The sequence below is a fragment of the Ursus americanus genome, chromosome 10 (genome assembly GCF_024610735.1).
Source record: "Ursus americanus isolate L20-20 chromosome 10, mUrsAme1.1.p, whole genome shotgun sequence".
NCBI lineage: Eukaryota > Metazoa > Chordata > Mammalia > Carnivora > Ursidae > Ursus > Ursus americanus.
In genome coordinates, this window is record NC_142136.1 from 12,370,643 (window position 1) to 12,387,926 (window position 17,284).

General features: G+C 50.5%; 1 protein-coding gene across 2 annotated transcripts in view; it reads left to right on the plus strand.

Moving 5' to 3' along the window:
- The window catches only part of STK24 (serine/threonine kinase 24), a 112,656-nt gene that overhangs the window by 29,205 nt on the left and 66,167 nt on the right, over positions 1–17,284 (plus strand). The window contains exons 1-2 of one of the 2 annotated variants that reach the window (XM_045810990.2): positions 14,929–15,073; positions 16,550–16,780. In XM_045810990.2, the coding sequence (XP_045666946.1) occupies positions 14,996–15,073; positions 16,550–16,780 (309 nt within the window). In that variant the 5' untranslated portion in view covers positions 14,929–14,995. Of the gene's footprint in view, positions 1–14,928; positions 15,074–16,549; positions 16,781–17,284 lie in introns of those variants that run through there. The other variant, XM_045810991.2, reaches the window with a different exon arrangement.

The window sequence follows — 17,284 nt, forward strand, 5'->3', positions numbered from 1 at the left end:
CCTTCCTCTCAGTCACCCGCCAGGCCTGGACTCCTGCGTCTCCTTATTTGGTTTTCCTTTTGGTAGCATCCAGAAGTCGTGACAGCCTTTGGTACCTTTCCTGAGGTTTTCTTCAGTAATGATGATGTTTTTTCCGCCTCACTTCGGGCCTGATGATGGAGCCAGAAGGAAGGAAGGGAGGGCAGGGGCTGTGTGGGAGAGAGAGATGAGCCTGGGAGCTCCGGTGGCAGGCCGGCCAGTCTTTGAGACTCTGATGACCCCAGCACAGGGAGTGTTCCTTTTGCGTGTGAGAGTGTGTGTATGTGTAAGACACAGGACAGGACGAGAAGAAAGGTCCAGAGAGGGGACAGAGGATGACACAGGGCAGAAAATGAATAAGCTGAGCTAACAGCTTTCCTCTGGAGCGTCAGGTCAACTTAAGGTGCAGATAAAGGGACAAAGGCATGAGAAATACCACCTGGGCCAAACACTTGGCTTTAGAGCCTAACACTTTTTTCTTTAATTAAAACCTGAAGTCTGGTGTGGTCCTCAGGAAGGAGGTTCTGGAGGTGATGAGACTTTGCGGAGTCCCCGTGGATAAGCGACCCTGGTGAGGGGCGGCAGGAAGGAACTGTCTGCTGTGATGCTGGTAAAGTCTGCCGGGTAGGGTCTGCTGGCGCTGAACTGGAGCTGAACTTTGAACTGTGCAGTGGAGGGATGGTAGTGCCGGCTAATTCCTACAGTCGGCACCAAGGCCCTGGGCGCTGATGAGCTCATTTCACCTCCCACCACCCTCGATGTGGGGGCTTTCATTGTCCTTATTTACAGAAGAGGACACAGAGGTCCCCAGCAGCTCAGTGCCTTGTCTAGGGTCCCTCCTTGGAGCCAGCAATCTGATCCAGGCAGTCGGGCTCCAGAGTCTGTTAACCACCGTTAGGATGAGAGGCAGTGGAAACGTAGCCACAGGAGGACTAGAAATAGTCTTGCTCTTTCTTGCTTCCTGTTTAACGTTCCCCACCAGGGAGCCCCGAACTTCCTGCCTGAAAGCCAGTGACAGTCTCAGCCGTGAGCAGGCAAGCTGGATGCAAGGCACTGCCCCGTAGCCCGTGAGGCCAAGCACCTGGGCACGTGTCAGCCGGTTCTTTCGTCTGGGAGGGTCTGTCTGCCGCCCCTCTGCTAAGGCAGTGGCTTTGGCCTCAAGACCTCTGGGCTCTCCATTGCTTTACCCGTTTGTTTCATGCGGTGGACGTTTATTGAGGGCCTTGCACACGCCAGGTGCTGGGCTGTCTTACCTGCGCTCCTTCTGTTCGTAGCAGGGCTGATCCGGACTGATGGCACCGTTCAGGGCAGAGGGTGCCCTGGACCAGATGTGAGAGCAGGCCTGGGCTGGAGAAATTTCCTGCTCCATTGAACGTGTATTTGTTATTAGAGAGTGCTTGAAGATGAGTAGGTCTTCCCCCTTCTAAACTGTCGTATCTGAGAGGACTGTCGGACTGGAACCCTGCCCGGGGGACAGGGCCCAAAAAGCTCTCCATCACTAGCAACTAACTATAGGAATAAATGTGCATAACAGGTAGCCTGTTCCATCTGAGATGGGTTTTTTTTTTCTTTAGGGGTCATGGTGTAGAGTAATAGAACGCTGGCTTTAGAGCTAAACACCACCTCTCTGGCTCTGTGTCCCCGGATAAGTAACATAGACTTTTTGGGCCTCCATTTTCTCACCTGTAAAAGTATCTGCTTCAGAGGGTTGGGTGAGGAGTTGATGAGAGCAGCCCTTTCCCTTTGGGAAGCTGGAGGAACAGAGAACGGTCATGGCAGTGAGGATGGGGGGCCGGGGATGCTTCTGGGTTTTCTCGAGGGATGAACGGCAGTGACTTCTGAGGTCCCAGACAGCTCCTGTCCTGCACTGGAGCCAGTACCGGGTTCCTTTGGTGGTGTTACCAGTATGGCAGGCGGTGGACAGAGACTTAGGTATTAACCCTCTTGGCGGTCTAGCCTGGGGGTGGGCAAACGGCAGCTGCCCTTGGCCCACTTTTGTCAGCTTGTGAGCTAAGACGGTTTTTCCATTTGTAAAGAGTTGTTTAAAGAAAGAGGGAAAAGAAGAATGAGCCGCAGAGACTATTCGGCCGATGCATCTGCGGTGTTTACTGTCTGCTCCCAGAAGGGTTTGCCGCCCTGCTCTAGCGTGCGGCCGCGGCGGCTCTGACCGTCCCGCGCATCACGGGACAGCTGACTTGACAGTTGTCTCACTGGCTGAGTCCAGCGGCAGGGCCTTTGAGAAATGTGAGCCGGGCCAGCACTGCACGCGCCCTCACCGCCCTCCTAGGGAGAGAAGAATGCTCCGCGATGCCGGTTGGCACCCCCACCCCACCCGTGGGCAAGAGGCCCGTACTTCTACTTGGGCCAGGTCCACCTTGCTCATGGCCTTGGCAATTTTGTTTCATCTGTTTTCCCCTTAATGCCTCTAAAAGCTGAGGATTTTCAGGTAAAGGAAATATGATTATTGATTGAAATATAAGTACACCAAAACTGTGTTCTGCCCTTTAGAAGAGTCCGAGTTCCCTGCTGCTCGTTACCGTAAGCGTTTATAGAATCCGGGAAGGTGAGTTCACCTGCAGGAACCGGGGTGGCTCCGGACTGCGCGCCTTCTGCTGATTGTAGCCTTCCGTCCTGATAACCCACGGGCACGCCTTGCCAGCTGGGCTCCTCTCAGCCAGGCGTCCTGCCAAGCTTGCAGCTAGCAAGCACTTTCCCACCCGGAGGGTGACCCCTGGTGCACAGATGGCGGGGCTGAAACCCCTGACCAGCTGTGGGGACCGTGTGCCCGTGACTTAGCTTCAGCGCCCAGGTGCTCCGGGCTGCATCGTGAGGATCGTGTTCTGTTTCCCCTGGAGTGGTCGTGAGGTCTGGAAAGCCATAGTTAGGAAGACCGTCCAGCACAGGCGCTTTGGAAGTGGGGTTGGCTGTTTGTCAGTGCTTATTATAGCGGGGTACAGTCAGAATCTTGCCCATGGCCTGTTTGTTGTTTGTGTTGGTTTTAATAAAGGAGGTGCCAGCGTTCATTTCTCAAGGAGCTATATAATTTATTTGGAATGCATTATGTGTTTCTCATCAAGTGCTTGCCCGACAGTACTGTCCTGATTTCAGCCTTTGCCTAGGTGTCTGGGCTTGCTTATCACCCCAGAGAAACCCAGGCCTTCATCTGTCAGCAGGGAGCCTTTCATGGAAGGAAAGTGTGCCCAGCAGCCCCTGGAGGGGGTCAGAGGTTTGCTCCGTGGGGCCTCTGGGCACAGAAGCTCAGTCCGGCTGGGACTTGCACTATTTGTGACCATGGGCCCCAGGCCCCAGTGTCCTCCGCTCCCTCTGCTGTCAGTGAGCCGTGAGGGTTGTCGGTGAGCCTTTGGCATGAAGCAGGCAGTCAGAGCTTTAGAACCTTTTGCTCAGTCTGCTCTGTGAAGGAGCTTGAGGCCAAGTGAGGGTCCTTCCAGCCCGGACCCTCTCCCTCCCTGGCACACGGGTGGGAGCTGTCTCCCTCTCTCTCCCTGGCGTGGCTTCTCCCTGAGCTCTCACCTCACGGAGCTTCAGACTGGTTTCCTCAGGTTGTGGATGGGTGTGTGTGTAGGGGGAGATTTATTAGATACTGAGGCCAAAACAGTGGATTCAACTAGGTGAGGCAGTCAGTTTTTCTCTTATTTATAATGTTTTTCAAAACAACTTGTATTTGTGGTTTTAAAACTTAAGCAAACATCCAGTTAAAGATGTGAGTAGCTTCTGGTACTAGGATTCCCTAAAACTCCTGGTGGTTTGGGTATTTAGGTCTAGACATCAATATTCATCGGGTTTCACATCTCTCTCTCTCTCTCTCTCTCTCTTTTTTTTTTTTTTGCTAAATACCGTAGAATATTTACTCCGTTTCTTCTAGATTATGGGGCTGTTGCAGGCTTGAAATGAAGTATACAGTATGGGGGAAATGCGTTGACCAAGCCAGATTGTGGGGTAGGCACATTGGAATGGCTTCAGAGAACTCAGGTGGAGAAGCAGAGGCTACCGCTGAGAGGAGGAAGTGCTCCGTTCGGGAGCCAGGCCTGGAGTGTCTTCTCCTCTGCTGGTTAGTGGATTTATTGTAACGTGGAAGGAGCAGGTTTCTGCACAAACCTGGGATTTAGGCCTCCAATTACAAAATGATCTTTCATCAGTTAGCTAGAAATGAGAATTTTCTTTCTTTTGAGGTTTGGAAAAATCTGTCAATTCTTTGAGCTAATTGAAGCCATTTGTTATTTAAAGGTCTTCGTGTGGTAAATAAAGGTTTTTATTCAGGAGACCTTAAATTAACAACTTAATACACGAAACGCCCTTTGGGGCTAGAGGCCGAGGATGGGTCTGCAAGGTCAGCTAGTTTACAGGAGGCTGAAGTCAGTGGAGGCTGGGGGGGAAGGAGGTAGAGAAGATTGAAAGACTGAGCCTCAGGGAGACTCCCCAGCCCTAATGACATCCCTCCTCACTGATGTGATTCCTTCCCAGGTGGAGAAAAGCAGGTGAAGGGGGGGGAAGTTCTCCAGGTGTTACTGCAGCATTTGGAGCAAAGTCCTGCACCTGACCACTGGTTCTCACCCGTGGCTGCACAGTGGAACCTTCTGGGGAGCTTGAGATAATACTGATGATGGGGTCCCATCCCCAAAGCTTTGAATTTCACGGTCTGGGGTGATTCTGGTTTGCAGCCCCTGTTAAGAATCACTCCCCACACGCAGTGGGGAGGACCCGCCTGGAAGCCCTGCTTGGGACTCACGTGGGGCTGCTGGTCTTCGTTGTGCCCTTCCCCACAGGTTCTCCTGGCCCCGTGTTCTGGTTGCTGTGGCTTTCGCTCAGTTCTGAAGGAGGCTGACGCCATCTTGGAGATGGCGCACACCACTGGGTGGTTAGCTCTTCCCGCCGTGACTCATGACCGCCGTTTGTACTGTTGAGGGGTGCAGGCTAAGTAGGAGCCTGTTCTGCACATTTCTCCTTTGTCCTGAAGAGGAGCCCTGGTGTCCTCAATCAGCATTTGGTGTGAAAACCAGAGTCCCGACCTTAGACTTTCTTGCCGAGTCAAAGTGAGGAGCTCAAGGTTCCCCTCTTCTGTTTGTGTCAGAATGTGTCTAAGGTTGGCTGCAGGGGTGGAGGGCAGCGATCTGATTGGGAGAGATGTGCTAAATTGTGACGATTCCGTTACCTGAAAGCAGGACACCCTTCCCAGAAGTGTGTGAGGGCCTTTCCAGGCCAGGGAGGAGGCCAGGCAGGGGTGTACTACGAAGTTTCTTTGTTGTGTCCACTCCCAGAACTAAAGGGGGTTCAGACTTTGCAAGGATTTCTGGGAAAATACTCATGGGAAGGCATTTGGTTTTTTTTTTTTTTTTTGGGTCTTTCTGGGGGGGGTTATAGACATTATAGTGGCTTTGTATGTATATATTCTTGTATGTATTTCATTCAAAGGGCACCTTTTTTTTTCAGATGGGGAGGCATGGGAGAGATCCCAATAAAGAGAGAGCTTTAAACTCTTTAGAATGGGAAAAAGCCTCTACAGTTTCATTGACTTGGTTAGACAAATTCCCTCATTTTACTTCAGTGCAGAATGCCTCTTAAAATGTAACGATTAATCTGATGAGATGGGTATTCAGGGCATTTTATTTGCTAGTAATTAGCTATAAGATGTCTTATTTATGAGAAGAATAATTTGTACTAAAAAATAGGAATATGGGGTGCCTGGGTAGCTCAGACAGTTGAGTGGCTGACGTTTGATTTCAGCTCAGGTCACGATCTCAGGTCTTGGGATGGAGCCCCATGACGGGCTCCACACTCAGTCGGAGGCTGTGTAGGATTCTCCCTCCGCCCCCTCCGCCCCTCCCCTTATCTCTCTAAAATAAATCAATCAATCTTTTTTTTTTTTTAAGGAGTATTAAGTTAAGCCATACTTAAAAATGACAATAGTCTTTAAATCTCTCTTTGGGACCGTGTTGCATTGTGTCATAAATGGTATGTTTTCAGTCAGTGTTTTGGCCAGTGTTTTAGTGATTTCTAAAAATGTCTCCAAAACTAAGTGCTATTTTAAAGGTGACCTCACTTGTTCTTAGATGTGCTTGCTGACAGTGCACACCAGCTCTAGCAGAGGTAACGAGTCAACCACCAGTGCGCCTCCCTTTCTCTCTCTCAGGCTGATTTGATCCTCTGACACACCTGTGAGGTAAATACAGACTTGAAGCATCACTGTTCTGTTTTCTGAGAAGTTAAGGACTTGCTCAGAGTCACACAGTAGTGTTGCCGCAGGGGGACAATCTGGGTCTTTTGAGTCTTTTGTGTTCTTTTATTTTGCTGTCAGAGCTTGGGAGGGAGGTGAGGAGGAACACGCTCAAACTTGGCTCGCTCTTTTTTTGTTTTTTAAGATTTATTTATTTATTTGACAGAGAGTGCGAGCATGCGCGTACACACACGAGCAGGGGGAGCAGCAGGCAGAGGGAGAGGCAGACTCCCCGCTGAGCGGGGAGTCTGATATGGGGCTCGATCCCAGGACTCCAGGATCATGACCTGAGCCAAAGGCAGATGCTTAACTGGCTGAGCCACCCAGGAGCCCTGTTCTTTTTTTTTTTTTTTTTAAATAGGCTCCATGCCCACTGTGGAGCCCAACGTGGGGCTTGAACTCATGACCCTGGTGAGATCAAGACCTGAGCTGAGATCAAGAGTCACACACTTAACCAACTGTGACGTGCTCAGACTTTGGAAGCAGATGGCCATGGGTTCCAGTTCAGCGTGTATCACATACACTGTGGACACATCACATGACTGCTGCAAACTGGAGGGGATCCCTCCTTCAGAGTGGGCACTCTCATTTTTCTTAGGGCTTCATCCTGCCCAGGGCACATCTGAGACCCGAGAGTTTGATGGCCTCCAACTGCGGCTTTCCCCTAACTTGTGAAATGGGGAAGGCCAGGAGTTCTGGGTCTCTGGCTCCTCTCCGGGTGTCAGAATGTAGCTGCCTCACGTGTTCTAACCTTCGGCTTGTTTTACGAGACAAACTCTTAGGTTTGAGTTTCTGCTCAGGAATTTTTAGTAGGATGTTTCTTTTACAAACTGTCCAAAACTATCTTTTTTTAAAATCTTTTTTAAAGATGTTTAAAAATTTGTTTTAGAGAAAAAGAGTGAGCACAAGTCGGGGGAGGGGAAGAGGGAGAGAATCTCAAGCAGACTCCCCACTGAGAGCGGAGCCCAATGTGGGGCTTAATCCCATGACCCTGAGATCACGACCTGAGCTGAAACTGAGAGTTGGACACTCAACCGACTGAGCCAGCCAGGAGCCTCTAAAATTGTGTTTCTGTTTGGGAACCACGTGAGCCTCTTGACAAGCAGCTTGGGTGCGTCGTGTCCCCCCCACCAGGCAGTGCCTTTGTGTCTTTCCTTCTTGCCCGTAATTCTCCTTTTTCGTTTAAAGTTGCTTGTACTCCTCTAACTTCGAGTCTCTTCTGAGCCTGCCTGTGGAGCCGAGCCTGCCTCCTGTGTCTGTTTTACAGGATAGAGTAGTCACCATTGTAGGGAACTGAAGGTCTTCAGAAGGTTCTCATTGTTTATAGTTCTTAACGTCATTTCTTAGACCTCAGAGCCTTTTACTTGGAGGTGGGGATGTTGCATCCGTGGCTTAGCGCTCTCTCCAGAAGCTGCGTGCTAGAACACCACTCAGGCAGCCGGATCCTCTGGCCTCCTTGGTCAGTGGTTCATTGACCTCCACCACACGTGGCCTCCACAGGGCTGGCCTCCACAAGGGTAGCCTCTGCATCTCTCAGGAGCTTTGCAGATGTTTCCTTCTTGCTTTCTGATGATGCTCCCTTAGGCCTCCTAGAATTTCCCTCGTCCCTTTCCTGAAGGAGGAAAGGCCTCATTATTTTAGTGGATTTTAGGGTAGTGCAGTGGAATGTGCGTTGGTTTGTGAGTTAGGTGATTCTGGATTTCACTTCTATCTCCAGTTCAAGTGAGAAAGGCTTTTAAGGAACTACGCTGAATCATGACCAAGCATTGTCAGAAAGGGCAGCTCAGTATTAATGACACCAAAAATAAACAACAAAAGCAGTTTTCCTTATGTTCTTTTATCTCTTCAGCTTCCTAAAAAGTGTACTGTTAGCCCATTTTACAGATGTGGAAACAGACTTGGGTGGTTCAGTAACTTGCTAGTGATTTGGCAGAGCAGAGATCTGAAATCATGTGTTTGGGCTCCAAGTGCTCGGGCCCCCTAGAAACCATAGTTTTTGGCAGGTAATTTAAGCATCAAGAAAGACAGAATTGAATAACTGTCCAATGGTTTATTTTGGGTCTCATCTCTCCAGATCTTATGTAGCTGCTGCCCCAAATGAGAGCTGGTGGAAAACGAGAGCAAAGCAGCTGTGGGGTGCACACTGGGTCTGTTTTTAGGCCGTGCCTGCATTTTCCTGGTCTCCTCCCTGTAATGCTCTGGATTTGGGCTGGGTTTTTGTTTTTGTTTGAATATGTCTGTGGTTGCTTTCTAAGGAAGTTTGGATGTTGTCTTACTGCTCACCTCTTTGCTGGGTTAGGTTGGTGAGATTATAAGATACATTCTTTAGTGTTTGATCACAATCTCAAGCAGGAAAACAACCTGTTAAGATGTTAATACAGTTTTCCACCCACAGTGTAAAAATGCTCCGGGAACCAGAAGACTGGAGCCCTGCCTGTGCTCAAGGGAGTGGTCAGGTTGGAGTGGCATGAAGCAGTAAATGGGAATTTCCCACCTAGAGCCTTGAAATAATGGTGGCCTCTTTTGGATTGCAGAAGAAAGAAGGTGTAGAAGGACCCAAAGTTGAGATTGGGCTTTTTTTTTTTTCTACTCAAAATTTTAAAGAATTTTTAATAACTTTATTTTTAAATACTTTGCCTTGCAAGAAGTTGCAAAGAACACTATGTCATTCCTACCTACCCTTCACCTAGCTCTCCCCAATGATCGTATCTTACACTGTAAAAACCAGGAGACTGATGTTGGCCCAATGCTGTTAACTCAGGGGCAGACCTAATTCAGGCCGAATTCACCAGTTTTTGCATGTACTTTTTTTGGGTGTACAGTTCTGCGAAATTTTATCATCAGAGTCGGGATGCAGGACTGTTCCATTGCCACAAAGAATCTGCCTGTCCCCTCTTACCCAGCATCCTTTCCCCCAGCAACCCTGCAGCTGTTCTCCATCACTCTTAATTCTGTCACTTCAAGAATGTTCTATTAATGGAACCATGTACTATACAACCCTTGGTGCTCGTAGACAGTGTTGAGAAGGTGGGTGATGGGTGAGACAGTGGGGGTGGTGTCAGAAAGTGGGATTAGGAAGGAGCCCTGGGGTTTAGATTCACAGGGAGTGTTTGTGACTTCAGTCTCAGATGTTGCATTGTCCCCAGCTGTTCTAAGCAGTGAAGGAAAACCATGGGCTTGGAGGAAGACTAGCGCTGCCAGCAGGGGTTAGCAAGGTCTGGCAGTGGGTCAATTGGAGGCGCAGCTGCTGTGGAGTCAGGTGGGGGGACCGCACGGAGAGACATTTCAGAAGAAGGATGGCCACGGTTTGGAGGTTGGTATAGGAGAGGAGTTAGGGTGCTGGAATTTGCAGCTTTGGAAATGGCAGACAGTAATGCTAGTAGCATTGGGGCACAGGATGGGAGAGTCGTGCAGGTATGGACGGGTAAGGCAGAGGCATGGGGGTGGTGGGACTGCCCCTGGCTGGCTGGTAGGTTACAGCTCTGTGCCTGTCCGCTGCTCGGGTGGTGGCTGCCTGGATGCTGGGGGTGGGGAGGGATTCTGAGGCCAAGCTCTGCTGTAGGAGGACAGATCTGCAGTCCACGAGTGGATGCTTCCCGACTTGGAGGTGGGGGTGGGGCACACCTGCCACTAACTCCCCTCCCCATCCTGTGCTCTCTGTTGCTGCAGGGACGGTGATGAGATAAGTAGCAACTGTTAGGACATATCAAACTTGGCTCCTTTTTCTTCTCAGAGAGAAACAAAGAGCAAAGCTTGGCTTTAACCCAGAGCGGTGTAGTACGGCATGGCTATGCAAGTGGGACGTCTGAAGCCAAGGAGCTTTGAAAGTTGATTAGTAATGCCAAATGCATTTTTCATTGCCAGAAACGATCCAAAGAAAACAGTAATAGCTATTCAGGTTTAAAAATATAAAATACTTGTCATCCTAGAACTATTTTAATGAATTCTCTCAAGGGATTATGAAATACGATGAACTGTTGCAGAAGCCTGAGCTCCAGAAGGACGCAGCTTTGCAGTTTCTCTGAGTCTTGCAGTGGGCAGCAGGATGTGGCCCACGTGGATTTTCTTTCGAAAGGGATCCTGAGGGTGCAGCTGGGCCTGCCCTCGCTGTGCCGCGTGGCATTGGGATGCTACTTCTGCTGTGCGCACGTCTGTTCATTTCCTGCGGCTGGGGCTTCTAGGCCATCCCAGGTGTTAGGGTGGCTGGTTACCCTGAAACTTCCATGTCTTAATCAGTGAGAGGCTTCTGTGCAGTTCTTGATTCTGGATTCACCTGGGGCACGTTCCCTGGCTTTACAGCTCTTCGCAGTCCTTGAGCCCTGAAGGTTTTCCAGGCTTGTGGGGTCGGGGCTTAGGAGCCTTTCCAGAGCCCAGACTTGTGCCTGAGCCTTTCACCGTGGGGAATGCATCTTCCACTTATTTTGGTCCGTTCTTAGGGATCCCGACCTTAATATGATGAAGTATAACAAATGCTCTGGTTTCCCTAGATCTTGTAATTAAAAACAAACAAGACAAGGTGTGAGTGCGTAGGAAGGTCCAGGATGTGGCCGAGGTTTAATGAGACAGGCAGCCTGGTGGTGGTAGGAAGACAGGGTGATGAACACGAGAATAAAGCAGCCGGAGGTGGAATCCAAGTGTCATTTCCCGGACTGTGTCTGGACATAGCCGGTGATGGTTTTGAGGGAACTGGAGAGCGGCAACTAGAGAAGAGCCCTCAGTGTTGGAGGGCCTTCGGGGCGGACATGGCACTGTGTGTCACGCGGCACCGTGACAAGGCGCTGGGGGCCCACTCCTTAGTGCTTTTCCTGGAGGTACTATTATTTCTGTCTCCTTGACCCTTCTCTCAAAGGAGGAAATAAAGATTTACAGGTGTTGAGTAGCCTATGGGGTCATACTGTTAGTAAACATATAAACGAGATCCAAGCTCTTCCATCATGAGAAGCCTCTTCCTCCTTCGGCTCAGAACGAGGCTCCCTAGGTCAGCTGCGTGGATGGGAATTTGCACTGGCTGTGCCTAAGTGATATTTCTGAGTGACGAATCCAGGATCTGAGGAGTGGGGTGTTTGTGTGCTGGCAGCACCCCACCCTGGCTTCCGGCCCCCCAGCCTTATTGATCCAGGAGAGGTGAATGTTGGCGGGACGGTCCTGACCTGCCCCTGCTTCAGAGAAGGCTGAGCCACTGTGTGTCCTGACGCCTGCCTGGGATCTGGCTGGGGCTCCAGCAGCAGAGCCCTGCTCCCTGTCAGGCAGGTGGGATCGGTCAGGCGCCAGCAGGCCTTTCTCATCTGGGATGATAACCAGTGCTCAGTTCAGCATAAACCTCCCTGTCCCGCAAGGGGGGGGGGGCAGAGGAAAAAAGAATTTTAAGCAGGTTCCATACCTAACACAGAACCCAACGTGGGCTCCATCTCACGACCCTGAGATCATGACCTGAGCCAAAATCAAGAGTCAGACACTTAAGCGACTGAGCTGCCCAGGTGCTCCCAGCATAAACCTTTCTGGAAAGAAAATCCTCAAGATGGCTGGCAGAACGGCACCTGTTCTATCAAGGAGATCTGCTTTGCTCGTAGAACAGATTCTGGCAGCAGGATGCTGAACTTTCTTTCTGAACTAGGTCATCATTGCCACTGATTTTCTTACGGCTGTGGGGCTACACGGCCTGATAATGAATTGCCAAAGGGCAAGGACCCTGCTTGTTTAGTCCCCTGCTGTCACCGTATTAGCACATGTCTCCCTTCGTGCTGGGGACAGTGTGGAGCCCGGTTTACAGCTGCTAGCACAGTGGCAGAGAGTGGGGCCTGACTCACCACACTAGAGCAGACACAATACAGAGCAGCGGCTGCCAGCTCCCCAGGTACAGGCTTCAGGAAAGGGCTTTGGGGGAGAGGGTCCAAGCAGGAGTGTGAACAGATGGGTCTTTGATCAGGTTTATTAAAATGAAACACTCCTCCAGAGTAGAGAACGTCTGTCTGCACCTGCTCCCCTCCCCTAGGATGGACACTTTTCTCCTGCAGTGATGTGTGATTTCTGTTGAATTGGTCACCTTTTCTTGTCTAACATCTCCCCAGAGCATTGTGGCCTGAAACAGTGATGATGGAGTATTTCTCATGATTCCTGGGGTTGACTGGGGGTTTTCCTGCAGGTCCTGCCTGGGCTCATTCACGTGCCTGTGGTCAGCTGGAGGAGTGCTGGCTGTCTGCACTTGGCCCCGGGGTGTGGCTGGTGTCTTCGTTCTTCCCCATGTGACCTCTCCAGCAGGCTAGCCCAGGCCTGTTTTTGTGCCAATGGACACATTCCAAGAGGCCAAAGGGAGGCGCTGCAGGGCCTCTTAAGGTTTAACCTTGGAAAGAGCACAACGTCACAGGAGATCCCAAAGCCAGCCCTGATTCAGGCCACCTCTTGGTGGGAGCAAGGGGCACAGTGGCTTTGGGCGTGGACATAAGGGGATGGGTTATTACTATGATCATCTACCAGCTTGCTCTCTGTCCCTGAGGATCGGCGTCCTTTACACCTGCAGGATACACTCCTCTTCATTTGTGCCCTTCCCTTGCGGCACAGCATCGACCTTAAAATCTGTGTTCTCTGCCTGCCTCAGCCAGAGGTGGCCATGGCAGGGCCCCAGGCTGCAGCTCCTTAGATCTGGCTTCTCTTGGTTCAGAGAGTTGTGGCTTGAAAAGGCGCCTCCCAGACAAACAAACATGGCGAAGTGGGAACAGGGTAACTGCAGCAGATAGTCCTGTTTAAAGAGTGGGGGGAGCGACGGGCGATAGCAATAAACGGTCCCTAGCAGCTCTGAGGTCCAGCCCGGCACATGCTGTCCGGGCAGTGTGCTCCTTCTCGGCATCAACTGTGGCGTCAGTCGGTGGTGGTGAGTAACCAGCCCACCCAACCCGGTGGTTTCAAACAATAGATTGATCTGTCTCACGATTCTGTGGATGACTGGGCAGTTTGGCCTTTGCTGGCACTGGGAAGCGGCTGCAGTGAGCTCGTGGTGGGGCTGAGGCTGGAAGGTCGAGGGTGATCTGAGCTGCGGTGCTTGCAGAGGCTGAGTGGGTCCCTCCCACGTGCGTTCATTCCCAGCCTCACCAGCCGTTTTGGGGCTTAGGTTTAGAAGTCCCCACCTTCTCTTGGCCACAGCATGTGTCAAGACCCGCCCAGATTTGGGTGATGGGGACGTAGGCTCCTTCTTGCCGGGAGGAGTCCCAGTCACTTTGCAAAGGGGTATGGTCCCAGAGAGATTCGATTAATTGGTAGTTATCTTGGTAGCAGGCTCCCACGCTATCCTCTCCAACATTGTGGGAGTTTGGATACATTTTTGTTGGCTTCGTTTTCTATTAATTCTCAAAAAGGAAATGCCTCTGTTTTTCCTTAGTCTGGGGGGTAGGACAGTTAAGAGGAGTGTCAGGTTAGCTAACCTAAGACAGGCCACGTCTTAGTGGCGTGTCAGCTTGTCAGAGCTGCTTTGCTTCTCTCCTCGGGTCTCCTGAGCAGTGGTTCTCAAAGTGTGGTCCCTGGACCAGTGGCGTCTTTGTCACCTGGGTGCTCTCTGCACCCTGTTTCTTGGCCTGCACACCACATTGACTGAACCAGAAATTCTGGGGGGTGGGGCCAGGCAATCTGTGTTCTAATAAGCCTGCCGGGTGGTTCTGATGCCCCAAAGACTTGAGAATCACTGTTCCTGCAAATTCGAATGGCTCTTACTACTGCTTCCTTACCCTTGCAAGCTGGAGATGTTGCCATCCCCACTCCCCCTCTCCCGGGCTCACCGTCCGTCTGAATTAGGATATTCTCTGTAGTATCTACCCTGGCTGGTGTTTGTGTCAGTGCAAGGCTGGGGGTTTCTTACTGCTCAGGGGGCATGGTCCATCAGTCATTATGCCCAGGGACATGGGTATAGAAGTGAGTGAAGCATGGTCCCTCAGTTCCCTCAGCCTCTAGTCTAGTGAAGGAGGTAGTGGGGAAGGGCCGGCCAGTTCAGGGAAATGACAAGTGTGGTTCATGTATGTTGTGCTTGAGATCGGCACGCAGAAATACATACCTGGCAAGTAACTGATCTTGGGAGTTAAAATTCAAAAGGCAGGGCTGGAGCTAGCAATTTTGAAAGTTACCATATACATGATAATTTAAAACTTTTTCCTCAAAGGTGGCTATTCATCAGAATCAGTCAGGAAGATATGTGGATTATGCACCGCTGCCCCATGTAAGACTGGGGGTATTTTGGGGTCTCCCACGTGTCCCAGGGGATTCTGACCAGCCGGGTTTGGGGAACACAGCCCCAAACCATGAAACCACATGGGGAGAACAAGTAGAGAAGGGGCAGGAGGGCCAGCATGGAGCCACTGGGGGGGAATGCCTGTGATGTGCTGCGTGGGTCGAGTCTGTGTGGGAAGACCCCTCCGGGACCAGGGGGATGGGGAGGAGACAAGCGCAGAGCAGGGTTTAGAGACCAGGGCACTGGAAAGTGACCCGGAGGGAGGGCTTCGTGGAGGAGGATCAGATTAGGCGCTGGAGCCAGACCGCAGGGATGGCAAGGGGCGGGGCACCTGGCCGCACTCAGTGACTTGCAGGGAGCTCTCAGGGAGGGAGAGAGTGAAGGAGGAGGGCGACCAGGGAAGCCTGGTGTGTGTGTTTCTTTAAAACGGGAGAAACCCGAGCAGGCTGCCAGGGGCGATGGTCTGTCGAGGGGGCTGAGTGGAAGAGGGGGCAGCAAAGCTACTGATAAAGCCACATCCCGGGGACAGAAGGATGGACTCAAAAGCTCAGCGCTTAGGATTGGCCTTGAAGAAAAGGAGGGCCACCCCCCCTCATCCTGCAGGGAAGGAGGTAAGGGAAGGGCTTTGGAGACGGGAGTTTCTAGCTGCTGAGAATGAACGTGGTCTCTCTTGTGTTCTTTTTCCTGGCAGCCCGGGATGCATTTCTTGCTTACTTTATGCATTTCTACTGATAGGGTTAGTGGGTTTCGTGAGCTTTTACCTTGTTCAGTGTACAGTCTCAAAAACGGGGCCTCTTTGGCATCTGCGAGAGCACCCCGGACTTAGTGCGCGTGTGTTTAGTGGGGTACGTTGTTTCCGCGGGGTTCATGCCGTAGCCCAGCAGCACCGCCACCGTGGAGACGGGCCGGCTGGATTTCAGCAGTTCCTCGGGAGGCGCTGCTTGGAACTCTGTGTGTTTCACCTTGAAAGCAAGTTAGTGGTTAGTGCCTGGTTGGCTTGCAGAGCTCCCCTAACTCACAGTGTGGCCGACAGTGCTGTAATTCTGTGTTGATCCCCCTCTCCCCGACCTCCTCCTCCTGTCCCTGATATGCTCCCCCTTTATCAGCCCTCTCCGTCCTTCTCCATGTTTCCGTTCCTTGCAAGGACTGGTAGACTTTGAGGGTGGGCCTGGCATCTTCTCGCCCATGGGCAGCATTTTTGATAGAAGGTGTGTTACTTTCTGGGGTTTCAGGAGGTGCCGGCAGAGTTTTGGGCTGGGCGGTTCCTCGTGCTGAGATAAGCAGTGCCCCTAAGTCTCCTTGCTGAATGTCAGTCTCGCCCCTCAGTTTGAGACAGACGCCCCCTCGTACCATTTCCAGGCACCCCCTAGGGATGACAGGTTGCTGCCCGTTGAGAACTCAGTAGCTCACACATCTCTCTGGTCGAGGAGCCGTTAGGATGGGTGTTGGAGTCCCCTTGGGAATGTACACCCCTTGGGAGTGTATGTGTGTTCACCTAATCACGCTAGTGATTAAGAGCTTTCAGAAGCGATTTCAAGGGCATGATGTTTACGAGACAGAAGAAAACGGGTTCTCACTGTTTCCTGGGATCGGGTTAAAATATGTAGGCCAAGGTAGTAGCTGTAGGTGAAGATGCGCAGGCCTGGGCTTCGGATGTGGCCTGTTAGGAAATGGTTATGGTGCCAGTTAAGCTATATTATGGTTTATACCAACCTGACTCAGAAAATTTGTTAGGGGGGGAGCAGAGGGAGAAAAGTGGAATATTTCAAGAGTGTTTTTCAGTAAGTTCATATATCATAACACATTCAAATAAGTGCTTTGGTTTTTATTTAATTATGCAAATGCGAGAGCCCTTCCCAGTTTTTATAATCTGGGTTATTTTCATTTGCACACTTGCCGTGTTTCTTAGAGGCAAGGCTTAGAAATCTCTGTCCTGAGTGCGAAGAGCTGTGGTCACAACCAGCCTGACCCTTAGATGAAGAAGACTGGAAGACTGTGTTCTGTATGTTTGTAAGGAAAAAAGAAAACCTGTCCCCATTTTCTTGTGAGTTACTGAAGTTTCTCTTCTTTTTCCTTCTCTCCTACAGAACCTGAAAGCAGATCCGGAAGAGCTTTTTACAAAACTGGAGAAAATTGGAAAGGGCTCTTTTGGTGAGGTGTTCAAAGGCATTGACCTTCGGACTCAGAAAGTGGTTGCCATAAAAATCATTGATCTGGAAGAAGCTGAAGATGAGATAGAGGACATTCAGCAAGAAATCACAGTGCTGAGTCAGTGTGACAGTCCCTACGTAACCAAATATTATGGATCCTATCTGAAGGTAAGGCTTGAAAGTAAGAATGCGATTTTCCCTGATGCGGTGCTTGACCGAGTTGGATCAGTGTACGTGAAGGACGTCGGTAGCACAGCAGGCATCAGAGGAAGGAGAAATGTTCTAACCTTTGCAATCAAAAGAACCTGGCTTTGATAGTTTTATCTTAAATGTCACCTATAGAAATATATTTTGGTTAAAGTGTTTGTTGAAGTTCCCTTTCAAAGAAGAAAGTATTTCTGAGTGGAACTTGGTCATCAAAGACACATTTCTTCTGAAGGGATTGTAATGACAACCGTGAATTTCCCCAGTTTTAGCATGGTTTATTGTAAAAACTCATGCTGACCTAAGAATATTACCCTTTTGCTATTTTCAGTTATCAAATGTAGTTTAATGTTCCTAAAAAACTGCTGGAACTGATAATGTTCAGTGAGCTAGTTTATCTACATTTGACTTTGAAGAATTCTAGGTAAGTAAATAATTACTTAAAAGAGTTACAGTGCAGCACTACAC